The 12,374-nt window shown below is 33.8% G+C and overlaps 1 protein-coding gene across 1 annotated transcript in view; it reads left to right on the top strand.

Annotated features, from left to right (window-relative positions):
• The window catches only part of SPATA6 (spermatogenesis associated 6), a 98,517-nt gene that overhangs the window by 30,744 nt on the left and 55,399 nt on the right, over positions 1–12,374 (top strand). Inside the window, exons 6-7 of the mRNA XM_023535002.1 lie at positions 7,121–7,201; positions 11,485–11,778. Coding sequence (XP_023390770.1) covers positions 7,121–7,201; positions 11,485–11,778 — 375 coding nt within the window. The remainder of the gene's footprint in view (positions 1–7,120; positions 7,202–11,484; positions 11,779–12,374) is intronic.

Raw genomic sequence — 12,374 nt, 5'->3', positions numbered from 1 at the left:
ATCAGGCAAATAGAAGTAGAAGAGTATAACCCTTACTAAGAACAGGACATTATAAGCTTAAACAATAAGAAGAGATTTGCTATTGCAAGATAGTAATGAACGTTAAGCATACACATGGACAAATTGAGATAACAATGACTGAAAAGGTGGAGATTCAAAGATCCGAATTTGCAAAGGGGAATGGAGATAAAGTACAGCAGAAGAAAATGGATGACTGTATATACATAACTATCTTTTACATATTCGTAATGGTAACCACAAGCCAAAGATTCAAAACTGAAGTATATAACATAAAACAAGAAGGACCAGAGGGAAAACCCACAAAAGCCAACCAAAATAAAGAATACGGAAGCACAAGGACAAGGAAGCAATGGAAATACTGAGTTATACCAGAAAGCAAAAGATAAAATGGCTATAAGAAGACCTCATATTTCAGTAATCAGTCTAAATGTAAATGGGCTGAACTCACCAATAATAAGACACAGAGTTGCAGAATGGATCAAAAAACAAAACCCAACCATATGCTGCCTCCAGGAGACACATCTCAGCTCCAAAGACAGATGTAGACTCAAAATGAAGGGGTGGAAAATGATATTTCAAGCAAATGACATTCAGAGAAAAGCAAGAGTAGTGGTACTAATATCGGATGAAATAGACCTCAAATTCAAAAAGGTGAAGAAAGATACCGAGGGACACTTCATAATGATAAAGGGAATCATGCACCAAGAAGACATAACAGTTATTAATATCTATGCTCCCAGTAAGGGACCCCCAAAATATATAAAACAGTTACTAACAGAACTAAATGGAGAAACAGAACAAAACACTATTATATTCCAATGTCGGATGCAGACAGGTCATCCAAACAAAATCAATAAGGAAATAATATCCTTAGACCAACTGAACATAATTGATATTTACAGAGCCTTTCATCCCCAAACAGCAGCTTATACATTCCTCTCTAGTGCACATGGAATATTCTCAAGGATTGACCACATATTAATATGCAGAGATAGCCTCAACAAATATAAGCGGGTTGAAATCATACCAACCATATTCTCTGATCATAATGCTTTGAAACTAGAGATCAACTATAAAAAGAAAGTGGGAAGAACTACAAATACATGGAGATTAAACAACATACTACTGAAGAATAACTGGGTCAGAGAAGAAATAAAAAGATCAAGAGATACATATAAAATGATAATGATAGTACAACATATCAAACTTTTGGGACATGGCAAAAGTGGTCATAAGAGGAAAGTTCATATCATTACAGACCTATCTCCAAAAACAACAACAAGCCCAAATAAATAACCTAATGCTTTATTTTAAAAAAACTAGAAAAGGAAGACTGAATGAAACCTAAAGTCGGCAGAAGGACAGAAATAATCCAAATTAGAGTGGAAATAAATGAAATTGAAAACAAAACAAAATAAAACAAAAAACAGTAGAAAAAGTAAATGCAACAAAGAACTGGTTCTTTGAGAAGGTTAATAAAATTGACAAATCCCTGGCTAGACTCACTAAGGAAAAAAGAGAAAGGACACAAAATCAGGAATGAAAGAGGGGAAATTATGACAGACACTGCAGAAATACAAAAGATCATGCAAGAATACTATGAAAAAGTATATAACACCAAATTTAATAATCTAGAAGAAATGGACCAGTACCTAGAAAAATACAGTCTTCCTAGTCTGAATCAAGAAGACTAGAAAATCTAAATAGACCAATCAGCAGTATGGAAATTGAAACAATCATCAAAAACCTACCAAAAAGTAAAAGTCCAGGACCAGATGGCTTCACCAGTGAATTCTACCAAACATTCAAAGAAGATTTAATACCTATTCTCTTCGAACTCTTCCAAAAAGTCAGAGGAGGCAATACTTCCCAACTCATTATATGAGGCCAATATTACCCTGATACCAAAACCTGGTAAAGATAACACAAAAAAAGAAAACTACAGACCAATATCTCTCGTGAACACAGATGCAAAAATCTTAAATAAGATACTAGCGAGCCAAATACAGCAACATATTAAAAAGATTTTACACCACGATCAAGTAGGCTTCATCCCAGAGGCACATAGATGGTTCAACATACACAAATCGATTAATGTGATACACCACATAAACAAATTAAAAAATAAGTATCATATGATCATATCAATAGATGCAGGAAAAGCCTTCGACAAGATACAGCATCCATTTATGATCAAAACACTTAACAAAAATAGTAAAGAAGGAAAGTAACATAATAAAGGCCATATATGACAAACCCTCAGTCAACCTTATACTTAGTGGTGAAAAACCAAACCTTCTCTCTAAGATCAGGAACAAGGCAAGGCTGTCCACTATCGCCATTGTTATTCAATGTAGCATTGGAGGTCCTAGCAAGTGCAATCAGGCAAGAGAAAGATATAAAAGGGATCCAAAAAGGAAATGAAGAAGTCAAACTGTCACTATTTTTGGACATGATCCTCTATATAGAAAACCCTAAAGACTCCACAAGAACACTACTGGAAACAATAAATACAGTAAAGTTTCTGGATACAAAATCAATGTTCAAAAATCCATAGCGTTCCCATACTCTAATAATGAAGTGTCAGAAAAAGAAGTGGAAAAAATAATTCCTTTTGTAATTGCAACAAAAAAAATAAAATACCTAGGAATAAATCTAATGAAATATGTGAAGGACCTATATTATAAAAACTACCAGACCCTATTAAAAGAAATCGAAGAAGATACGAAGAAATAGAAAGATATTCCATGTTCTTGGATTGGAAGAATCAACATAATTAAAATGACCATATTACAGATTTAATGCAATCTCCATCAAAATCCCATTGGCATTTTTTAAAGAAATACAACAAAAAAAATCATCAGATTTGTATGGAAGCACAAAAGACCCCGAATTGCCATAGCCATCCTGAGAAAAAGAAGGAAGCTGGAGGCTTCACTCTGCTCGACTTCAAATTATACTACAAAGCAACAGTAATCAAAACAGCATGGTATTGGCAGCAAAACAGACACACAGACCAGAATCGAGAGTCCAGAAGTAAATCCATATTTATATGGGCAAATAATTTTTGAAAGAAAAGCCAAAAATATACAGTGGAGAAAGGAAAGCCTCTTCAATGAATGGTGCTGGGAAAACTGGAAAGCCACCTGCAAAAGAATGAAACTAGACTGTTGTCTATCACCACACACCAAAATTAACTCAGAATGGATTAAGAACCTGAATATAAGACCTGAAATAATAAAATGCATAGAAGAAAACATAGGAATAAAATTCAAGGATCTTGGACTTAAAGAGGATTTTATGAATTTGACCTCAAAGGCAAGGGAAGTAAAAGCAAAAATAAATGAATGGAACTACATCAAACTAAAAAGCTTCTGCTCAGCAAAAGAAACCATCAACAAGGTAAAGAGACAACTGTCCAAATGGGAAAATATATTTGCAAGCAACGCCTCCGATAAGGACCTAATATCCAAATTATACAAAGAACTCATACAACCGAATGACAACATAAAAAGCAACAATTTAATCAAAAAATGAGCAGAGGACCTGAACAGAGACTTCTCGCTACGGGACATACAAATGGCCAATAAATATATGAAAAGATGATGAACATCGCTAGCTATTAGGGAAATGCAAATCAAAACCACAATGAGATGCCATCTCACACCTGTTAGAATAACTATAATCAACAGAACAAGTAATAACAAATGCTGGAGAGGATGCGGAGAAAAAGGAACCCTCATACACTGCTGGTGGGACTACAAATTGGTATAGCCACTGTGGAAAACAATATGAAGTTTCCTCAAAAAACTAAGAATTGATCTACCGTACGATCCAGTAATCCCTCTACCCAGTATTTACTCCAAAGACTTGAAAACTCATATCTGAAAAGATATTTGCACACCCATGTTCTTAGCAGCATTATTCCCAGTGGCTAGAACATGGAAGCAACTGAAGTGTTCTATGATAGTGATTGGCTAAAGAAGCTGTGGTACATTTATACAATGGAAGATTACTCAGCCATAAGAAGAGATGAAATACTGCCATTTGTGACAACATGGATTGACCTCGAGATAATCATGCTAAGCGAAATAAGCCAGACAGAAAAAAGTTGAAAACCACATATCACTTATATGTGGGATAGACACTTAAAAGCAACAAATGAAGAGGACAAACAAACAGAGACTTATGGACAAGGACAATGGACTAGTGGTTACCAGAGGGTAGGGGGTTGTAGGGAGTGGGGAGGTAGAGGGGATAAAGAGAGTCAAATATGTGGTGACAGAAAGAAATCTAACTATGAGAAGTGAGCAACACTATAAACTTATATATGCCTTACTGTTAAAGTTTATAGCTGAAACTTACTGGATTTCATTAACCAATGTCACCATAAAAAATAAAAAATTAAAAAAAAAAAGAAATAAAAAACATAATGGTTTTCTGAAATTTTACTGTTATTTTAAACATACTGGAATGAAATGAAAATAATTTAACAAAACCCATGCATCTACCACCCCAAATTACCAAGTGCTATTTTGCCTTATATTCTTTACATGTCTCTCCTTTCTTTCTCCCTCACGCCCCCTTCACCATTCTTATCTGTCTCTCTGTCTCTCTTCTTCTCTCTAGTTTTCTTTCAAAAGAATGACCAGTAAACATTTGGAAGGTGCTCAATATCACTAACATTTATAGAAATCTAAATTAAAACAACCATATGATTTCATTTTTAAAGTGTAAAAATAATAAAATTGAATAAATCTGACTATCAAAAAAAAGGACTCTTTTATGCTGTTTACCACATAAACTGGACCAACCACAATTCAGAATTATCTAGCAAAGGCAAAGATTCTCATAGCCTACAACCTTCTAGGAGACGTATTTTCTCTGATACACTAAGAGCCTTCTTAGGAATGTTCATTTGTAGCATTGTTAATTATAGTGAAAAGTGGAAATAATTGACATGTTCATTAGTAGGAGTTTGGACAGGTTATTATATGTTCATGTAGTGGAATATACATGCATAACACCTAAAAGCGAAAACCACAGTTTGACAGCCGACTCTTCTATCCTCTGTCCAGCTTCCTTCAACTTTTGTTAGCTGATTTCAAAATAATATCATCCCTGAAAATGTCCTCCACTTAAAGAAACTGAGAGAAGCCTCTGCTGTTTCAAAAAAGCAAAAAGCAAAAGTTGTTTAGCTTGACATAATTTGGACATTTTTTACTAAGTTTATAAAAGAGTAGTCTGAGTAAGGAAAGTGGGGTGATATATGAGCCGATATGGTGGATTAATTTCTCCTGCAGCTCTATGTTTATGATATGCTCTATCCTAGGAAATAGCAACTTCAGCTTGCTGAAAGCATAAAAGTGGACTAGCAGATCTAGGAAATATTTCTTTTTTGGGATGTTTTCAATGTCCATTAGCCACCTTCTATACTATAAAACTTTTCAAGAAGTGTTTCAACTGTATAGTAACCTGCAATGAAAAAAAAATTGATTTTAAATTATGGTCTTTTAAAAGTAATTTAAAATGCTCTATTATTTTAGATTGGCAATATAAACATAAGAGTATGGACCATTAGTAGTTATCTTCCTTCCTTCAATTTGAGTTAACTTTTATGTATAATTAGAAGATATTAGATTGCTAAGGCTATATATAAATACATATATGTATAACATATATATACACACACACACATATATTTACATAGAAAGAGAGAGACTCCCATATATAAGAATTTTTCTTTCTCTCCTTCCCCTCCTTCTCCTCCCTTCTCTCTCTCTCTCTCTCACTCTCTCTCACTCTCTCTCTCGCTCTCTCTCTCTCTCTCTCTCGCTCGCTCGCTCTCTATTTACATGCCATGTCATGAGAACACTCAAGCAGCCCCGTGGAGAGGTTTATGTGATGAGGAGCTGAGTCTCCTTGCAAAAGCTAGAAAAGAAGTGAGGCCTTCAGCCAAAGCTGTGTGAATGAGCCTTCTTGAGTAGCAGATCCTCTAGCCCTAATAAAGCCTTCAGATGACTACAGCTTATTACATCTTGATTGTAATCTCATGAGAAATTTTGAGCCAAAACTACTGTTTAGTGGTTTATAAAACTACTTAGTTTATAATTAGTGCTTCTGCACATTCCTGCCCCATAGAAACTATATGAGATAATAAGTGTTTATTAATGTTTTAAGCTGCTAATATGTTATTCAGCAATAGATAACTAACAAAGAGGCATAGTGGACATCATTAATAATAGATATGTTTGCAAGAAAACAATCATTCAGTTAATTCTTAGGCAAGTCAGACTTGCTTTTCTGTAACCTGTTTGATGTTCGAAACGTTAAACTTAGTAGGTCAAAGGCTGTGTTTGTAGAGGACAATGTAGGTACCTTTGGTCAATGTCTGTTTTCCACTATATTAGAGTAAAGCTGCAGTAGGTACAGACAATGTCTTTTAATGTTTCAGTGAATTCATAACTTGTGTTTTCTCAGATGCTTTGTTACTGTCCCTTTGAATTTCACCATTTGTTTTCACCTTCCTCAAAACAGTTTTCAAGCTGGTGATTGAAATGTTGCAAGAAATAAAAGCCAGAGTCATTCATAGATCTGAATGTAAGCTACATTATGGAAAAAATGTTGAAGGAATTAGTAGAGATTTATCTCTCTTCTGTTTTCAACAACTGCATACCCAGGAGCTGTGATTTTTTTTAACAGACTATCCAAAGTATTTCTTGATTGTAGTTAGATATATCTTAAGTTGCAAAAATAAAAAGAGCTGAAATCCATTAAATATTTTTATGTACTTGTGACTTTAATATTATATCATAGTTTTCAAATCTTAAAAGAATTTGAAAGGGATATACTTGAAAATGAAAAAAACTATTAATTATTCTATAAACGTAATGTAATCAACTCATAAGTGAATCATAAGTGGTGAAACTGTTTCTAGCTAACATTTAGCATTATTATGTTGTCTTTAATAAGAAGCGCAAACCAACAAGTGAAGGAGCTGAACCTTGACAAGTGTTTATTACTCTAGTTCATATTTCCATCACTAATAATTATCCTTTTTTAAATTGAAATGTCTAATAATATCCTTTTGCCCCCTCAGGGAATTGCTCCAAAGCTGGAATTTTCTACAACCTCAGTGATTACTGAATGTCTGATAAGTTCAAGGAAGTGCCGCACTCAGGTTAAAGTCATTTAAAGTATTTAATGATTTAATTTATTTGTTCATATTTATGGGCATTTGGCAAGCATTATTTATTATTATTATTATTTTTGGCTGTAGCTATTTTCACTTTTTTTGGTCAATCTTTAGGTAAAATGATTGACATAGGTTTTAGCAGCTTGGTTACCTCTTAATAAATGTGTAAAAAAAAGTTTGGTACCTGAAGTAGATGGTGCCATGATGTTATTTTATTTTATTTTTTTTAACTTTATGGGCCTTTTTGTTTTAATGCCAAGAAATTCGGCTGTCAGAAAGATATTGGGATCAAGAAGTCCCATGAGAACTAGATTGGAGGATTCTGTAAGTTTTTCAGAAGTTACTGGTTACCGCCGAAAGTTCAAAGGATACCTTTTTAGCATATATAATCATAAGTTCTCAGGCTGGGATATTGGTGTTTAGTGAGTATGGTTTCTTGAGTGTCTCTAATTCCTTAAGGGACTGTTCTCAGTTTGGTGGCCATACCGATACTATCAGACCAAGGGAAGCTTGGACACTCCAGCCTAACACCTTCTATATTTGTGAAAACTGCCTTTAGTAAACTTAGATATCTGGATCTAATATTCTGTTTTGGTCTAACTTCTTACTAAGTCACCAGGGTCATTTTGCTACCTTATCCACATGTTATCTACTGACGTCTAGGTTTCATTCATATGTGGTTGCATTATGACCAGGTAACAATGGCCAGTCTGTGATGAAGAGCCAGTAATATGTAAAGCCCAGAGAACCCAAACAGGGCAGGACTGGGCCTAGGATGGGAAGAGTGGAGTGTTAAATTATGGCATTATCAGTTTTAGAGTACATTTGCTGAGGATGATAACTGATTTAAGCTAAGAAAGGTAAAATATAATTATAAAATTATCAAGGGAATCATATTTTATTAGCAAGATATTTAGTACATCAGAGTTTGACCGTAGTTATTTATCTTTTTTAAATGCAAGCTGAAGCACAGCCGTTAGAGCTCTAACAGCCTGGGGTTTCCAACCATAGAGATATGGTACTGACTTGTTTTGTGATATGCACTGTGCACGCTTGTTATAAATTATAAATTATTAGAAATGGCTTACCTGGCCTCAGCCAAATTTTTTCTCTCCACATTGGCGTATGCTCTTTTAGTGGGTTGGTAGAAAAGCCTTTTTTTTGTTTTTTTTTTTAATCTGGAGTATAGCATATATACATTAAAGTGCACACATTCTGCGTGTACAGCTTGGCGGAGGATCCTTTCTAAGTGTAAGCTGTCACCCCATTGGTTTCGTTGGACTTAGGAGCTAACATTTTTCTCTGTAACTTTGTGGAAGACTTTTTCGTTTCTTTAACTTGCTATTTCAAAAATGTCCCTCATTTTTTCTTTATTGAACAGAGATGTGAGAGAATAGGCTTTGGTGTCAGACTGTTTAAAAAAATATGCTTTAGAATCAGACAGATATGGGTTCCACTTCCTCATAAGACTGCTTTAAAAATTAAAAAAGAGACTATATGCAGTATGCCTGGCATATAACATATAAGTAATTAATTTTGTGGCTGTTTCTAGGTTATTATCTTTTAATTAAGACAATTGGGAGAGATCAGAAGACAATAGTTGCAACACTGTCTGGTGGGCACCGCAAAATATACACTCTTATATTAAAATTCTGAATGCACACAGCCAGTATTTTAATCCTATTTGAACTTATTTGAGAATGTGATAAATCTGCTTTTTTAAAAAGTGATATTAGTTACAAGTAAAATTTTAATGGCTATAAAGCAGCATTTTCGGATTCAAATGAAGAATAAGAAACCATTTTGGTTTTTAAGAGAGGAGTCAGTAAAATCATGAAATTATTGAAGTTTAAAAATACTTATAATGATTTTTATTCCTTTAGGCACATTGTTTTCAAATGAGATGTTTTGTCACCAATTGAATGAACTGAAAAATTATGCATATTACTGTGATTTTCTGGAATAAAACTAGTTATCTACTTTTTTTTTACCTCCTACAAAGTAAAATTTATTATTAAATATCAATAGTAGCTTTATTAATATATTCGTTAAGCTTTTGCTGTGTAAAATCCACACTAACTTAGCGGCTTAAAACACAGTGTTCCTCACAGTTCTCTGGATTGGCTCGGTAATTCTTTTGGTCTGTACTGGCTAGCCTAGGGCTGAATGATCTAGGATGGCTTCATTCACATGTCTGGCGGTTGTCTGCCTTTTTGGTCCAGGACAGACTTTCCATTTCTGGTAATTGGCTTGATTTCAGCTGGGACAATGGCCATAAGACTCATTTTCTAGTAGGCTAATTTAGCTCAATTTGGCTCAATCACTTAGGGGCAAGAAGGTTTTCAGGAGTAAAAGACTGCAAATATTTTTCAAATCCCTCTTTGTGTCAAGTGTGCTATTATACTGTCCTGTTGATCAAAGGAGGGAGCCATTATGTCAACAGTATAAAACAGCCACTATTTTAAGTTTTATTGGGCTTTAATAGGATGCACTGAGGGTCGGGTGAAGTTAGACAGCATATATCTGTAGTAGATACACCACAGTTTATAACTTCCTCTAGTAGTATTCAGCAATCAAAAATATGAAGAAAGAAGATAGGATTACTTCAGGTATGGTATAATCAGAGGTGAATAAGAACTTTACAGCATTGCTGAAATGGATGATTATGGGTTGGTTCATCTGGATCTGGAGCTAAGAGATACTAAAAATTTATAAAGGTCTCGGGGAAAGAGGTCTAGGGTCAGAGAAGGTGAGGAGGGTAAGAATAAAAGAAGTAGGTTGAAGAAAAGAAGTTTTGGTCAGCAAGGAATTTTCACTTTGGATCTGAATAATGACATCCAGGGGAAAGTATAAGGAAATAATTGAAGCTGATAAATGGAAAGTCTAAGTCCAAGGTCTTAGATTCATTGCTTGAACATTTTATTAAACCTCAAAGGCCCTTTCATGTGCTAATATTCCTGCTTCTGTGAGTCAGTGTGATGTCATAGAGGTGGATGAAATGGGATAAGGTAGAAGAATTCTGAATTACTTGTTGAAGCCATTGAACAAGGTGGGAGAAGGTCCAGGAGCATATCAAGAGCTATAGAAGAAAGAAAGACAATGAAATAATCCGATGCTGCTGGTTTGTGTGAAACTGATGGACTTATTTTTCCAATTAGGAAAATATATGTTCTTTCCCGTTTATTTGTTTTTAAAGAATATTTGACTCTTCTCCCTTCTATTTCACATTTGTGTTTTACTTTTTTAGAAGAGATACCTTTAGAAAATAGGGAGCAGGATTGAGAAAGTAGAGAGAGAGTATGATTGGTGTTTTTTAAAAGTGATTAAAGTTAAGAAGACACTCAAAGATTCTTACCTGTCCATTTTCTTTTAATATTGGAAAACTTATAATACTAGATAGTGAAAAGGTCTTATTTACTTGTAATCCAGTGTTTAATGCATTCATAAAGCAGAGACTATATAAAATGTTATCCTAATGCAAAAAAAAAAAAAAGAAATTAGAAACATCACATTTGTTTTTTAAAATTTTAGGCTGCTAACAAATATTTTAGAAGATAGAATACTAGTCATTAAAATTTGTAATGTGTCTTTTATACATTTTTACTTTTATATCAATGTGGAACCAGAATTAAGATGGTACAAATATCTGTCTCTGAATTGTAAAGTTATAGTTTGGAAGAGATCTGAAAATCCTATTTACCTTGTATAATCCAAGTAATACATTTCATGAAAATACATATAAACTTATTCTTTAGATTTTCACATTATACATATGTGTATGTCATTAAAGCAGTATGAATGAAACTTAGTCTAATAGTTTTCTCCATAAAGATTTCATAATCAACTAATTAAGCATGTATATCTGTAACATTACTAAACAAAGCCCTCTTAAATATTCAGTTTTTAGATAATTATAAATGACAGATCAAAGTTTGCCTTAATAATTTAGTATGCTGAAAAATAATTTTTCTGACTTTCTTAGATTTTTCAAGTGATTAAATATTGGGCTTTCATTTTCATAAATTACTTGTTAGACTTAAGAGGAAATTTGATACAGTATACTTTATTAACTACTAGACAGAGAGTTATCTTGGAAAATATGGATTTGACTTCCCCCAGATCTACACAGATACAACAGACTAATCTAATTGGATTTTACAGGTTATATGTGCCTTAAATTACTTTTTAAAGTGTATATCTATATCTGTCTGTCTGTCTATCTATCTATCTGCATTCTACTGAAGTCAATTTTTATTTTCTACGTTTAGGATAAATATATTTACCATACGGCTCCAGTTGAAAAATCACACAGCAAACTTCAAAGCAGAACATCAAGATCACAGAAGAAAAAGTCCAAGTCACCTGAGAGAAGTAAATATTGCGTAAATGCAAAAAACTACGAACAGCCTACGATTTCTTCAAAATCACACTCTCCATCTCCCTACACAAAAAGACGCATGTGTGAGCTATCCGAAGACACCAGGCGGCGGCTGGCCCATTTAAATCTGGGACCCTATGAATTCAAAAAAGAAACAGATAAACCTCCATTTGTGATTAGACATGTATGTGTTCCCTTAAACATTTCCATTTAATACAGATCTAATCTGTTCTTCACTGAAAATATGATTCTAAAACTTCTCTCAGCTTCTAACTCATATTAATAATTTTCTTTTCTGCTGTCTCAGCCTAGCAATCTAAAGTGAAAAATTAACTTAAAACAGAAGAACACTTTTTTCATCAGTCTTTACATCTGACAGAGATCAAGCTCCATTATGAATGCCATGTTAAATCCTCTAAGTACCCATTTCTTTTCTTCTTAAACAGTGGACAATGTAATAATAATCCTACACCTTAAACTTAGATGCAATTGGCATTACTATTAAAAGGGCAGAGTAGGGTTTTAAAAGAAGACCAAGTTTTCTTTATGAAAAGGAAGACCCGCCTCAGCCGTTTTAAAAATTATAATGGAAAGTAAGTTTCCTTTGAAATTATGTGCCTTGGGTAAACCTTATATAATGGATCTTTGAAGCCAATCATCATTTGATGGGGATGAAAAAGCCTTTGAAAATGAAGAGAGTTAAGGGTTGCATAGTTCTAATCTTTCTATACAGAAACCTGCTTTTAATGTGGTTTAAGTTTAGAGCTTATGTCCACATGA

The sequence above is a fragment of the Pteropus vampyrus genome, unplaced genomic scaffold, assembly GCF_000151845.1.
Source record: "Pteropus vampyrus isolate Shadow unplaced genomic scaffold, Pvam_2.0 Scaffold135, whole genome shotgun sequence".
Classification (NCBI taxonomy): domain Eukaryota; kingdom Metazoa; phylum Chordata; class Mammalia; order Chiroptera; family Pteropodidae; genus Pteropus; species Pteropus vampyrus.
This window is presented reverse-complemented; position numbering and strand designations above follow the sequence as displayed.